We start from the raw sequence: 15,089 nt of genomic DNA, 5'->3' as shown, positions 1-15,089 counted from the left end.
ATTGTTACTTGCAGTGGTGGAAGAAGTGTTCACGTCTTTTATTTACATAAAAGACCAATACATTAACAGAAAAATACTGCACTACGAGTACAAAGATATATATATATGCTATGTCAGTAAAAGTACATAGGTATTCAAGTCAAGTGATCATTTTTTATCTAACCTAATAGGCAATAATATGTCACTTTGGTGTTTACAGCTTGTTTATGCTGCCCCCAAGTGGCTGAAAATTCAGATAATTAGCCACTAAAACACTTGATTCAGGTGTAGCATTAGCAGTGAATACCTGGAAAACCACGTTTTTCAATTCTGCGTTGTCAGATCTCAGTTCAGGCTTTGATGAGTATCTTTTCAACCACTAACAGAAATAGATTTTTTTTACTGAAGTGTCAAAGTTTTCTGAAGCTTTTTTCCATCATTTCTGTCTCTTTGCATGTTCAGTTTGCAGGTTTCTCCTCTGAGTCCCTGTCTGAGAGGATTATGGACGCCCAGAGCAGCGTGTTGGTGACAGCAGGTTCGTCCAGCCGCCCAGAGTTTCACCAAACCAGGATGTCATGTGTTTGAGCTGTAAAGATGAATCCCTGCTGTTTTTCTTTCATTTTTATACACATCATTATATGTCTGTCTGTCTTCTTGCTCCTCCCTCCGTCCCTTTGTCATACGCAGATGGTGTTTACAGAGGAGAGAAGCTGATCAACCTGAAGCAGATTGCAGACGAGGCTCTGGAGAAGTGCAGGGAAAAGTAGGTTCCAGTTTCCCGGTTCTCAGCAACCGCCCTTGTTTACACAGAGCGCTGCTGGTAACAGCACTCAGAGCGGGAATGTGAGTCACTGGACACACGCACATCAGAGCAATCAGCTGTTATCAGGGATGCTTTTTACATTACGAGGTTGCCGGGCAACGTTGCCGAGCGCTTGGGTTCATCAGGGAAGCCCAAGATGCTCGTCTCCCGTGGCAACGCAAACCTGGGAGAGACGTGAGCTCAGAAGCAGAGCATGCTGGGAAAGGGCTGGCAGAGTGTCAGGGGCTGCAGATGTGGTTTTATTGTAGAATCTTGACATAAACAAATTAGTGTAGTGCAATTGTTTGTTATACCTTTTAGGTCGTCATTCATATGTCCAAACTCTGAATCCATTTAACCCTCATATTTTACACTTAATTTACTAAATATCATAATAGATTTGAACCATATTTCACTTTTGCTGTCATCTACTGTTACTGATACAATAAATAATGCCAATTTTAAATCATATATATTTATCTTCATATACAAGAATCAGTGTAACATCAGTATTTTTTTTTTACCTATCTGTGCAACATAGATCAAATCTGTGCAATATTATTACTTATATTCTGAAATAATCCATACGATAGCAGTAATATGTGCAACATTGTTATTTCTACATCCAGAGGAATTTGAAAAATCAGAATACTTGCTGCTGAAACAATGCAAATGTCCCTGCTGTGGGATTAATAAAGACTCATCGTGTTACACTAAATCGAAATTGCAATCAAGAAACGTGAGAAGAAAAAAAAAAAAAAACATGAGATAGGGAGAAAAATGGATCTCATATACTGAAATGTTCACACATGAAAGTTGTTAGAAGATGTAAGATTTAAAATAAGAAAAAAAAAAGTAATATTAATAACTAACAGTTTTTACATTTCTGGAAATCAGAGCAACTCATCCATTCAGTAGCTGCTGTGACTCAATGGACAGCCTCAGACAGGTTTGTCCAACATGTAGTCAAAAAATCACTTCTGAATCAACTATTGGTGTCTTCAAAAAATATTCAAGAAAAGGTCTCCACCAAGTGTTTAAAGTCTGATGTTTGTTTAGTACAAAATCAGTAAAGAACAAACACGAGTGCGACCTCGTGATCAGACTAACTAACTTAATCTTCCTTCTAAGGTTCCTTCTTGAATCTCCTCTTTCTCCTGGGAAGCCACAACCTGAAAAAAAAAAAAATCTGATCATCTCTGCCACCACTGTGTTATTTTTTTCGGGGATTTCCGATCTATTCCGGGCAAATTTCCAATTATCTCATTTTTTAAAGATAACATCAACAGTATAATTCATTCTGCACCTGGCCTTCCAGCTGAATCCCCATTAGTCGGATCAAACGTGCCTGGCCATGTCTTTTTTTGCTTCAGACAATCTTTTCTATTCATTCATTCCTTATAGACGATGAGGTCCCTTTTTAGTCGGCTGGTCCACTTGAATCTGCAGTCGTTGCTTTTCAAAGCGGAGAGTCTCATTCTCCAGCTTTAGCCTGGTCTTCTCCTCCTCCTCAACGTCCTCCTGTGCTCGCTTCAGCAGCTCCAATTCTCTGGCTATGGACGGCTGCAGCCACTCTTTTCTTGTACCTGAGCGTCGTGTGTCGCACTGCGTTGATGGCGTGGGGTTAGTTTAGCCCTGGACGCTGCCCCGGACATGGTGGGAACCTCCTGAAGAAGTTGTGGCAAAGGGAGGTGGTCCACTTTCAGGCTGAGGTTTCAGTCCTTTGTCCTGACTGGCTCGCCAAAACGTTGTGACTCAACTGCCAGCAGAAATGGTCCGGCAGCTTTGTCCAACGTGTAGTCAGAAAATCACTTCTGGATCAATTTTTGGTGTCTGGATTCACATAGGAAGCGTTTCTGCTTTTTTGCTGCTTGGCACATTTACGTCACTTCATGTTTCCGGTTTTGTGCCAAAATGTATTTATTTTGTTGTCAAAATTTGATTCTAGCCTGACTTCTACACATCATAGCTGCTATTGTCTGACTCAGACAGCCTTAACATCCAAATACACAGAGCTGCAACGATTCATTCATCAGTTGTAAGCTAATAAATGAATTGCTAACTATTCTGTATGACTCCAGCATATTTAATGTGAATGTTTTCTGGTTTCTTTACTTCCTTATGATATAGAATATTTTTGGCCAGCAGACAAAACCAGACATTTGAGGACATTATTCTGAGCTTAACTGACAGTAATTGACATTTTTCACTATTTTCTGAGAGACTAAGAAGTTAATTCAGAAATTAATCAACAGATCAGTTGACAATAAAAATAATCATTAGTCTACTTTATGTATTTCCTCACAGAGCGTCTTGCAGCGTCACCAAATGCCTCGTCGTGAAGCATCATGCGCTGAGGACAAAAAGTGGAGCCGCATGCAACAAACTGCAGGTAGATTCAAGAATTACTGCTGAATATGGTGGTTTTGTACGGAACATTTAAAGTATCCTCCAATTAACTCAAATGTTGTTTATTCTCTTATCAGCATCTTCCGCCGTGATGTCATCATCTTGTGTTTTTTCCCTAGTTTTTTGGTGGTGTAGTCTTCTTGTTGTTCGTCTTCTTCTTTTTTTGAAGGTAGTAATAAAATCTTTTCTAAATTCTTTTTTTTCTTATTCTTGTTTTTTTTAGCTAGTAGTAATGTTGTTGGTCCTCCTTGCTGTCCTCCAGGAGGAGTTTTTTCTTCTTTTTTGTTGTCTGGTGGTGATACTTTTTAAATAATTAAAAGTTTTTTTTTTTTTTTTTCGGCTTTTTTTAACTTTTTGTTTTCACTTTTTTTTTGCTTTGTTTTCTTTTTGTGCCTTGCTTTTTTTTTTTTTCTTTTTTTTTTTTCTGAGCAATATCTGGCAAGAATTTCCTTCAAAAATAATGTTTTAAAAAGTTTTGTCTTCTTTTTTAAAAATTGTATATATGAGAGCTTTTAAATCTTGTTTTCAGGCCCATAATTCCTAAACCTGCAGAGAAATTTAAAGCTTTATTTCAGGCTAAAGCAAAAAAAACAAAAAAAAAACAAAAACAAAATTGGTTTACACCCAGTTTCCCAAAGAGCTCAGTAAATTACACTAAAACTGGCCTGTAGTGTTGCAGCCGGTAGGTTTTGGCAAACGATGTGAGCAGCTGTAACGCGCCGGCTTATGTGTTGGGTTGGTTCCCTGTTGTCGTGTCGCCTTCAGACCCCCTGGGACGCCGAGTGCGACTTGTGGTGGGACGAGGCGATGAAAGAATCATCTGAAGTGTGTGAACCCGAGTGGCTGGACGCCGAGGACCCGCTGTTCATCCTCTACACCAGCGGCTCCACCGGCAAACCCAAGGTGAGCTTCACACCGAGACGGGATTAAAGGTGGCAACTGCATGGAGGAACAAAAAAAACACACACATTACTTGTTCTCAGTATCTTTTGAACACATCACAGCATCTATTTTGGACGCTGATAAGCCTGTAATGATGTTAACCGTGCAGGCTTTTACATAATCTGCTGTGAAATAGTGGGAATTAATGGTTTTCTAAGGCTAAAAGGCATAAAGGCAATCCTGGAAAGTTCTTTGGGAGATGCATTTGTGTTTTGTATGTGTGCTGTTGTACACACTCACACAGCACTTAGAGAGAGGATTTCATATTAGTTGATGCTCTGACTTTCACACAGTCATGCATCCATCACTTAAACACAACTGTGCTTCAAGCTGCAGCAAGTCTTCACTATAAAATACACTGATTTACATATGGACGCTTGTTTTTATCCCCAAAAAGGAAGTCAAATCCCACAACATGTTTATATCCCCACAACCTAAGACACCTGAACACACACCTCCTCCACCGATAATCTCATCCTTTCATGTGCTTCATTACTCAGGGCGTTCTCCACACCGTTGCCGGGTACCTGCTCTACACGTCGCTGACCTTCAAATATGTTTTCGATCATCACCACGACGACGTGTACTGGTGCACGGCCGACATCGGCTGGATCACCGGTCACTCCTACATCAGCTACGGACCCCTGGCAAACGGAGCCACAAGTGTTCTGGTGAGTCCAACCAGATGATAGAGAAGGAAGCATCCATGGCTGCAACATGAGATGAAAATCAAAGTGTGTGCTTACCTCTACGTGTTCAGTTCGAAGGAATCCCCGTCCACCCTCACGTCGGTCGGTTCTGGGAGGTAATCGAGAAGTACAAAGTGACCAAGTTCTACACAGCTCCCACGGCCATCCGCCTGCTGATGAAGTACGGGAAGGAGCCTCTGCAGAAGTAGGTGAACGTATCTGCAGCTCAGAGTAATGCAGGATTTTTGACAAAGTTGTTCAAGAGGCTGCAGGCAGAGTTTGACTTTCAAAGCCTGACCTAAGAAATGTTTTTTCCCCCCCAAGATTTCCCTGCTTTTCACATGAAAATGTCCAACTAGATTTTCAAAGACTTCCATCACTCCGTTCACTTCTTATGTAACACTGAGCTGAATAAAAGAAAACATGTATATAAATAATCATACAACTGAAGCAAACAGGTTGCTTGTGTGCATTTTCAAAGCTTGATTCAGGAGCCCCTGATCAAAAACAGCCACAAACGTCTGAGTTCTGAGCCGGGATGCTGCTGAAAAGGCCAGAAGTAGGATTTTTCATTAGTTTTAGCTCATCTCCAGAGTGAGTTTTCAACTTTAGTGTTTTATGGATGTTTAGATTTTATGAGTTTCAGTATTTGTCAGAGGCAAGATTTAAAGAATTCATTAAATTACAATACAACCACCTTGTGAAGGAAACTGACTCACGGTTAGGTCGACATCCGGGTTTCAAACAGCCACCGATGCCTCCTTGTGTTTAATTATTGAGTTTTATAGAGGCCAGGAGTTTGTAAACTTTAGACAGAACAGGTTCACTATTTCCTGCTGTTTCCAGTCTTTGTGCTAAGCTAAGCTAAGCTAAGCTAAGCTAAGCTAAGCTAAGCTACCTTGCTAATGGCTGTAGCTTCACATTCACCACAAAGATGATAGAGTAATGCCAATCTCCTCATCGAGTTCTCAACAAGCAAGCAGATTTTCCAAAACATATTTCCAATCAAAATAAAAATCAAAAAGTAAATTTTAAAATGTTAAACATGTAAATAAGTGATGGTAAATGTAGGTTGTTGGATACATCATTCTGCACCAATCAAATCATAAATTAAAATGTAACCACAATAGCATCACTGAGAGAAAAGCGTATTCGATGCTGCTGTGCAATCTTGGAAATATAGCAAATCAATAATTAGAAGTTGTGTTAGAAAAAATGGTTAATACCTTGTTTTACAGATTAATATCTAATGTCATTTAAACAGTCTTATTGTGATGTATTTGTTCAGAGAAACCTGAGAATGTTCACAGTCAGACACAACAACAGCACTTATAAAGCCACACATCTATCAGTACATGTGATTAATTTGTTCACATTAAGTTCATATAAACAATTATAAGGGCAGTTTTCTTAATTTAAATAGAGCCTAGTGTCTGTAACAAATTCTACCAGTCAGGACATACATGATATATGGAATGAGCAGTTTTTGGATTGTGCATCACAGATAGAAGTCCTAATGTAGGGAAGAGAACTGAGGTAGCTGATCATTCCTGTAAGAGAGCAGTGAACAGTACCACGCACTGATGCAGAGTGAGATTTGTAAAGGAAATCTTTATGATTGGTCAGGTACGACCTGTCCAGTCTGAGGATTCTGGGTACGGTGGGCGAGCCGATCAATCCGGAGGCGTGGCAGTGGTACCATGAGGCGGTCGGTCAGGGCCGGTGTCCTGTGGTCGACACTTTCTGGCAGACAGAGACCGTAAGAAACACAAAGTCGCTCTATTATATACTCATGCTTGTTAAATTTCAATACTTTTTGGTTCTTTATCAGTAACTGTTATGTCCTTGTCTGTGTAGGGAGGTCACGTGTTGACTCCTCTACCTGCTGCTACACCACTGAAACCAGGATCTGCTGTAAGTGACCACATCTCCTTCATACCGGCAATAATCTAAAACACATTTATTGCCTCTAATAAATGGTGTCAACACAAACCCAAAGGACTTTTTTTTTTTTACAAAATCTGTGCAGGTAATGCAGTCTGCTTTTTCATATATAGATTATGAACTAGGCTAGAATGATCGCTGTATCCATGGAGGAGCTTTAAACCTTTAGATGTCAATTTAAAGAAGGAGGTCCTGAAAGACAAAAACAGACAAAAACAATGCCAGAAAAATGTTACATGTTAAAATGATGTTCCACTTTCAGTTGCTAATTTGTCAGCCATGATCATAACTACCAAATATGCATTAATTTTCTGGATTTTAACCGTTTAAATGATCGCTTGTTTACTTTTTAAGGCAAAGAAAACCACAACAAAAATGATTTGATATGATGATCTACTGTTTACACCATTGTTGCCTAATATGAAAACACAATAAGTAAATTATTTTCCTTATTATAGATGCTTAGCAGAAATTCCACCTTTTGATCATCACAGTCTATGATGTGACGATTATTAGAAGCAATACTCATTATGATGTATTGTTATTTTTAATGCATTGCAACATTAGAAAAAAAAAAATCATACAAGGGACCTTAAAGGCTCATAAAAAAACTACCATAAAAATGTAACATGTTAATATTATTTTCTACTTTAAATGACTATTTCTTAGAATAGCTTTGTAGTTTTGTAAATACTGCTATTTATTGCCCTATTTTTGTTGTTGTAGTTTATTTCTTTACAGAGAGCTAAGATTCACCCGAGTCAAATTCCTTGTTTGCGCATACAAACTTGACCAATAAAGTTGATTCTAATTCCAAAAATCTACATCAATCCTGATCGAAACAACCAGAAATCATTCATCTTCAGGATTTCAATGCTTCAAATGCCAGTTTGTTATCTAAATGCCATTGTCATTCAAATTATATAAAAAAAAACACACACACACACAGTAAGGAAATTATGTTTCATGTAATAACTGCTTAGAGGAAATATCTGCTTTTGATGATCACAGTCTGAAATGTGTCAATGATTAGCAACAACAGTGAGTCTAATGCATTATTTAAAAAAAACAACAACTCACACTCAAGACCTTAAAGACAAAAATGCCCTGGTCTAAAAAAAAAACACCACCATAAAAATGTTATTTATATCAATATTATTTCCACATTTTAGACCTTTCCTTTCTTCGGGGTGGAACCGACCATCCTCAATGAACACGGGGAGGAACTGGAAGGAGAAGCTGAGGGTTATCTGGTGAGTTTTAACGAAACAAAACCTCATTTTTCTCTGCAAATGAAATTATGTGCAGAAGACCACTGCCCAGATCGACAGATTCTGATCAGTTATTTTAGATTCCTCTGACATTCTTCTTCTTGCCTGTTTGCTAATTTTTAGTTTGAAGCACTTCAAGACCAGTTAAAAATTACATTCAGTTGAATAGCAGACATACAATAAAGGTTGTTGTACTAGTATGATATTGTAGTGTTGTCATTGACTTCACTTTAGCTTCCTTGAATTGATTTAGTGTGTTAGTACTAATAGCAGCAGTCAGCAGTAGCAGCAGTAACGTGTCTCTTATTCAGGTCTTCAGGAGGCCCTGGCCTGGAATAATGCGCACAGTCTACAAAAACCACGAGCGCTTCGAGAACACCTACTTCAAGAAATTCCCAGGCTTTTACGTGACCGGTGACGGTGAGGCACAAAAATCAACTTCAGCTCACTGATTGAATGTCGCTCAGGACAAGCCGGCAGTTTTAGTGCTCCAAATGTACATCTTGATTTCTCGCTAAAATACCAAAGTGCCTCTTGAGGGGGAGCATAAGATGCTATAAAAACTCTTTTGGGGGGTTATGCAACTGGTTTTCTCCTCTGTCAGGCTGCAGGAGGGATAAAGACGGCTATTACTGGATCACGGGGAGAATAGACGACATGCTCAACGTGTCAGGTACTGTGTACTGAGCTGTTGCTGCCTCTCAAAACATTCGGAAAAGGTTATTACAACATCAAACGGAGCGATTTTTACCCCAATTTTTCAACAATAACTTTGACTTAAACACGTTCCTCTTTCCTCTCCAGAAGCCTTGTGTTTATGTTTTGTCACTTTGCCGTGTCCTCCAGGCCACCTGATGAGCACAGCGGAGGTGGAGGCGGCTCTGACGGAGCACCCGGCTGTGGCCGAGGCCGCCGTGGTGAGCCGACCTCACAAAGTGAAGGGAGAGTGTCTCTACTGCTTTGTCACCCTCAAAGACTGCAGGGAGTTCAACCACATGCTGGTGGAGGAGCTCAAGAGACAGGGTGAGGCTGTGACAGGGGCTGTTTTGATCAGGGATGAAAGAAAAATCCACCCAAAACCTTTTTTTTAAAAAATTGTGTAATGTGTTTTTGTGTGTGTATGTATAAAATATAACATTAAATTAAACAACATTGCTGCTGAACAGTCAGAACAAACAGCTGTTCCATGATTCATCACACAGCCTGACAGTACATTTTGTTATTCTCATAAATAAATGGCCAAAATGACTAATAGAGCAGCGATACTATATATAAACAGTGAGTTAAAGGTGGGGTAAGCAGTGTTTTTAAGGGCTTATTGAGCAAAAATCCTGCACTAACCTTTCAGCTGATTGTACATCAAGTCATCTGCGAGGAAGCTAGTACTCTATACCTCCTCCTAACTCTGTTTTGAAGCTTTTAGAACATTTAATCGAGCAGGAGATTTTAGCCAATCACGGGTCTTTTCACCCAGAGCAGGTGAGATAACATCAACAGCAACAACTTGAGAATGGCAGAAGAAAACGATTTATATCTTTAGAGCTTTTATTTTGAAAGTTTCTAACAACCACAAAACACCTTTAAGAAAAAAAAAAGTCCCACAATCAAAGTCTCAATCCTTCGCTAGAATCAAGAGACATCCCTGTTCCTTCAAGAGTTCAAATTCAACAAACATGTATCACCTGCACATGGATGTTTCTCAGTATCAAATAATTACACAGCTTCTATTACACAACATGCAATGTGTAGATTTAAAGTATTAACAGCATATATAGGTTCATAAAACAGAACAGAACAAGAATATTCATCAGTGAAAAACTATTTTAAAGAAAATAGAGACTAGGAAGAAATGAAAGGGAAAAAATAGATTTAAAAAAACCTGTTTAAAGATGAGTTTAAAGCCGGTTTTAAAATTTAAGAACAAGGACTTCTCTTTACACTCACTTTTTTAGCTGATAGAGAAAATAAAAGTAGCTGTAAAAGAGGCTAAATTACAATAACTACAGTTGAATCCAAGAATTCAATGTAGCCATAAGACATCTGGAATAAATGGGGAACTTATATTTCCTCTTCTACTTTATGTTTTATTCTATCTAACTTTTATTCATGTTTATTAATTTTTTTCACATTTCCATTCATAATGTATTTGCAGCTTTATGCATGTAGAGCTAAATTGAAAATAGAGCTTTGAAACTCATCATTGTTCACAAACTAGTGGAGATGCCTGTACAAACATCTTTAAATGGAATCAGTGTAGTTTGTTTAATCGGTGAATTATGTAAAGAAGTCCTCTCTTCTGCTCAGCACTCATTCCTTCTCTTTAACTTCTCCTCAGTGAGAGAGAAAATCGGACCAATCGCGACGCCAGACTTCATCCAGAACGCCCCGGCGCTCCCGAAAACTCGTTCAGGTAACGACTCAACAACAACCTCTTTAACCAGCTTCATCCTCCTCCTCCTCCTCCTCGATAACATCCGTCTCCTCGTCCTCCTCAGGGAAGATCATGAGGCGAATCCTCCGGCAGGTGGCCCGGAACGAGAAGGACCTGGGCGACCTCTCCACCCTGGCCGACCCCAAGGTGGTGGAGGAGCTGTTCAGCCAGAGGTGTGAAGCTGCAGCCTGAAACAAACCAACAAACCTTCATCTCTTTCATCTGCTGTAACGACACAATGAAGACAATCACAAACCGCTGGTTCTGGATCAGCGTCTCGGTGTTTGTGTGCACTATTTTTGGGACTGAATGACGTGGCTGGGATCAGAAAATTATGAAGATGTTTATGTTTTATGTGGAGAAGAAGGAAGCAGACGATAATGGATAATGTGTTGATGCGGGGTTGTTGGTGGTTTGGGCCAAATTTGTCACTGAACTGAACAGAAATGTAAATGCAGCATGTAATATCTGATCAGATCTACTTAATATGCGGGCATTTCTACAACATCATAGGCTGCATGAAACATCCAAACATGCACAATGTTGGAAGTGATAATTGTTAGATTGAGAGTGGAGTCAAAGACTGGAAATCCAAAGTTAGTAATGAGTCACACACTCATAGAGGTACTGAGGTTTCTGGTTTGTAGAAAGTTCTTCCACCGTATCCTGAAGGGCTTGGTGAAGGTGACAGGATCATGTTGTCAGAGTGTCACATGGATGTTCGATGGGTGACATAGCTTGAGAGTTGTCTCGCGGGAAGTTAAAGCAAAAAAAGTAAACGTGATGTTCATGGGTTTAAGAGTTTCATCTCGATCTTGTTGGACTTTGACACTGATGATTGACGAATGAAGTAACTGTGGTCTTCGTTCCGTTCACCACATCTGCCACCTGCTCCATATAGCTAAAAGAGGAGACAATCAGTGAAAAGAACCATCCTCCATCTTGCCAATATCAAATAAACGTGGACCCTTGAGAAAATTTTGACACGGTTTTGTCAATAGATCGAGGCCTTGGTGCGGCTGACGAATAGGGATAGACCGATTATCGTGGCCAAGATTTGGCATTTTTCTGATTATCAGCATCGGCATTTTTATTGACCAATAATTGTTAAAATAAATGTGCTACTTTGGATCTGATGCATCCTCCTCTTTCTGTCTGTGGTCTCAGAAATGTTTCTCAAGCAGAGACTACAAAAACTGAACAAGGAACACGAGCCGTTGCCACAAACCGGGAAATTATCTGTTTTCACAGTGGCTAAGGCTACGCTAACGGCTAGCAGCTAAGTTAGAAGGCAGCCACAGATTACCCTGAAACAGAGTCTGGATAACAGTAATTAATAATGCTTTCAGATACTGTGATGGAACAGTAAACAATTAAGAAAAGGCCAGATGAGCAGATGTAACTGCAGGAGACAAACTAATCAATCTCAGTGGATCCCATAGAGTCCTAATTTATTCACTCCTTTTTCTGTTTTCCATATTCAGTTCTAATCACAATTATTAATGAAGAAGCCTCGTTATGAATGACAGGTTTCCTGCTGTCACATGCTATTAAAAAATTACGTTTAATGTATATCTGCTCCAGGTTATCAGCCTTTCTTGCGTACCAATAATCGGCATCGGTATCTGCCCCCCCTCGATGATTCCTCAACGTTTGAGCAGATTTATAGTATATTCTCAGTCTATACACACCAACAACTTCACCAGCAGTCTCAGTAGCCAATCAGAAATGGTTTTAACAGATGGCCGAGCCAGATGCGTTGATCCTGAGCTCCGATGGCGACATTCTATCTGCTGTCATGTGGCAGATTGTCTGTCTGAAACAACTTCTGGGATGACAAACAGTGGTGTTGTGGACAACCAATCCGCCAGCATGCCTGTTTGCATCATCTGTACCGTTGTGTCATTTGAATAAAAAGCTGCAGTTTGAGGTGGTCACTGGTCAGAGAAGTGTCAAACTATCTGATCCTTGTTAAAGCCAAACCTGACGATGATGTGGATGAACTCAGTGGAACAGCTTACACACTTTTTGTTCAAAATTGTCCATCTTTATCTAATCATAAGCTGGTAAGAAAGACATGCTGCCTTTATGTTTTTGTTCAGTCATATTCTTGATGCCTTTCATGTCTCATATTGTTGAAGGAAGAAATGATGCTTCTATTTTCAAATCTTGAAATAGAAAAACCTGCTTTGCACAGCTTGCTTTTCTCTAACGACCGATGTATATTTCCAATCTGTGATTTATTTCTATGACCTGAGAATAAAGTGTTTTATCCGTCTGTTGCTTTTTTGTTCCTCTTCCCTCGAGCACGGCAGCTGATTGACGCCCTCATGTGGCAGGAATCGTCGTCTGCAGCTCTACCTTCATTTTCGAGCTTTCCTGCCTTAATGATGCTCAGAGCTTTGATGATGTGATCTGGGCAGCAGGGAGCAGCAATTACAGGAGACCAAACAGGTTTTTATCTTAACAGCAGTGGGTTCTTTTGAAATTACAAGCATCGGTTGTCTTGAAAAGGCCCCAAAACAGAGCAATAATCTGCGTTTTTGAGAAATCAAGATTGCAGCAGGTTGTTATGAAAATAGCTCAGACGACTGATCTCTTATCGTCTTGGGTCACGTACAGTCCGTGGACTCTTCCTTTGTCTGTTTCCACGCTCCATGTCACACGCGTGCAGCCATGTGTGCTGGTGTAGGTGGGCAGGACAAGGACGAGAAAAGAGACCCGGTGTTACATCATCACCCCCAGCAGCAGGAGGAGTGGTTACCATGACAACCTCTTCACCACCAGCACCACTCCCCACTTCTTCGACTCCCCCGACCCTCCTCCTCCTCCTCCTCCTCCTCCTTTTCTTCTTCCTCCTTTGGTCCCAGCGGCAGTCTGCAGATGTTTTGTAACCTGACGCAGGAGCTCCACGTTTTTATTTTTCTCTCAGATTTTTTTCATTTTTTTTGTCTGACTTCTTCATTGATGGAAAAACAAAGCAGTCAAAACAAGCAACTTCAAGAAAAATCTACAATTTTTTTGACTTGAATACTAAAATGTGAGCACAAATGCAATTCAAATACACTGATATTGCATCATCACCCAATCAACTGGCATCAATCTATAAAAATCAAACTATAATCAGGTTATAAGAGGGTCAAAAAATATTGCATTTTAAAGAAATGAGTAATGTGAAAAGAGCAAATATTAGAAAACCAACACTGAAAACCAAACCTAATTTAGATAAATAGCTTCAAGTGAAAACACAAAGTTGAATTAAGTTTATTTAAATTAAGCAAACAAGTAAAATTAGAGCCACTGTTTTAAAGCTAGATGTACTTAAATCATTTTAATCCTCTCAGCACACACTGAACATGTTTGCATTGCTGCTACTTAATTTTAAGAAAAATGAAGTTTTTTATTTGCTCTACCCAAATGTAAAACATGGTTCTTTACTTTTCCCTACTTTTTAATCCTGCTGGAAGAAGACTGTGGTTGAGATGCAGCAGAAAGATTTAGGATGAAATGATGTCATAATGTTAAAGGAGTAGTAAAACCTAATTTTTGCACTTTGGCCAAAACTAGAAGAACAGTTTGAAGGGAAAACGTGTAACTTCAAGTTGATAGAATCTATGAAAGGAAACAAGAAGGGATCAATAAAGTTCTATTCTATTCTATTCTATTCTATTCTATTCTATTCTATTCTATTCTATTCTATTCTATTCTATTAAAAGATGAGTGAGAAGAATTTGAAACTTTACCTTTAAACTAACTTTAACTAGAGGGCAAATACACCTGTTACAGTATAAGAGGCAACAATGCAATAAAACCCCCCAAAATGCATTTAATCTATCTTTGTATGAGTTGTTTGTGACTTGCTTTCTAAGCAAGCAGACAAAAAACATCTTATAAATGTTCAGTTTTTCCTTTAATTTGGAAGCAACACAACACTGGGTTAACAGTGATTTGTTTTGTCGTCGTTGTTGCTGCTCGGTTATTTATAAAGAGCAAAATGTGTTTTTCTGTCCCAGTGTTGGACACAGCAAGCTCAAAATGCAAAAGTTTATTATAAGTTTTCTAAATTTATGTACACATGACTTTAAAGGGCTGCATGGTGGCTCTGTGGTTAGTACCGTTGCCTCGCAGCAAGAAAGTCTTTCTGCGTGGAGTTTGCATGTTCTCCCCGTGCAGCGTGGGTTCTCTCTGGGTTCTCCAGCTTCCTCCCACAGTCCAAAAACATGTTGAGGTTAGTTGGTGATTCTAAATTGTCCGTAGGTGTGAATGTGAGTGTGCTTGGTTGTCTGTCTCTAAGTGTAGCCCTGTGATAGACTGGTGACCTGTCCAGGGTGTCCCCTGCCTTCACCCTAAGTCAGCTGGGATAGACTCCAGCCCCCCATGACCCTAGTGAGGATTAAGTGGTGTATGGATAATGGATGGATGGATGACTTTAAAAGTTTAAAAGAAACATACATGGTTATTAGTAAGAAACATTTAAAGTAAAGTAGGTTACACCCTGATCAAAGAAGGCTCATATGTGGGGATGTTTTTGATGCAGCACTTGTAAGAAAAGTTAACCCAGAACTACACTGATGCTGGAAACTGAATCTGGGTCAACTTTGCACACAGACCACTGGCATTAC

At 39.5% G+C, this 15,089-nt stretch overlaps 1 protein-coding gene across 1 annotated transcript; it reads left to right on the top strand.

The window, feature by feature from the left end:
- Positions 1–441: 441 nt before the first annotated feature.
- On the top strand, positions 442–12,745 carry LOC103355767 (acetyl-coenzyme A synthetase, cytoplasmic-like; the record flags this gene model as incomplete). The annotated part of the gene is made up of 14 exons (XM_008279681.1): positions 442–514; positions 667–742; positions 3,089–3,173; positions 3,956–4,093; positions 4,633–4,803; positions 4,893–5,026; positions 6,448–6,580; positions 6,679–6,735; positions 7,938–8,018; positions 8,348–8,456; positions 8,641–8,709; positions 8,883–9,059; positions 10,372–10,446; positions 10,532–12,745. Coding segments are annotated over 14 exons (1,506 nt in total), but the record flags the coding sequence as incomplete, so codon positions are not given.
- Between the last annotated feature and the right edge of the window lie 2,344 nt (positions 12,746–15,089).

Source organism: Stegastes partitus, unplaced genomic scaffold (genome assembly GCF_000690725.1).
Source record: "Stegastes partitus isolate 25-593 unplaced genomic scaffold, Stegastes_partitus-1.0.2 Scaffold167, whole genome shotgun sequence".
NCBI lineage: Eukaryota > Metazoa > Chordata > Actinopteri > Pomacentridae > Stegastes > Stegastes partitus.
Note: the sequence above shows the minus strand (reverse complement) of the source record. Positions and strands in the feature narration are given on the sequence as shown.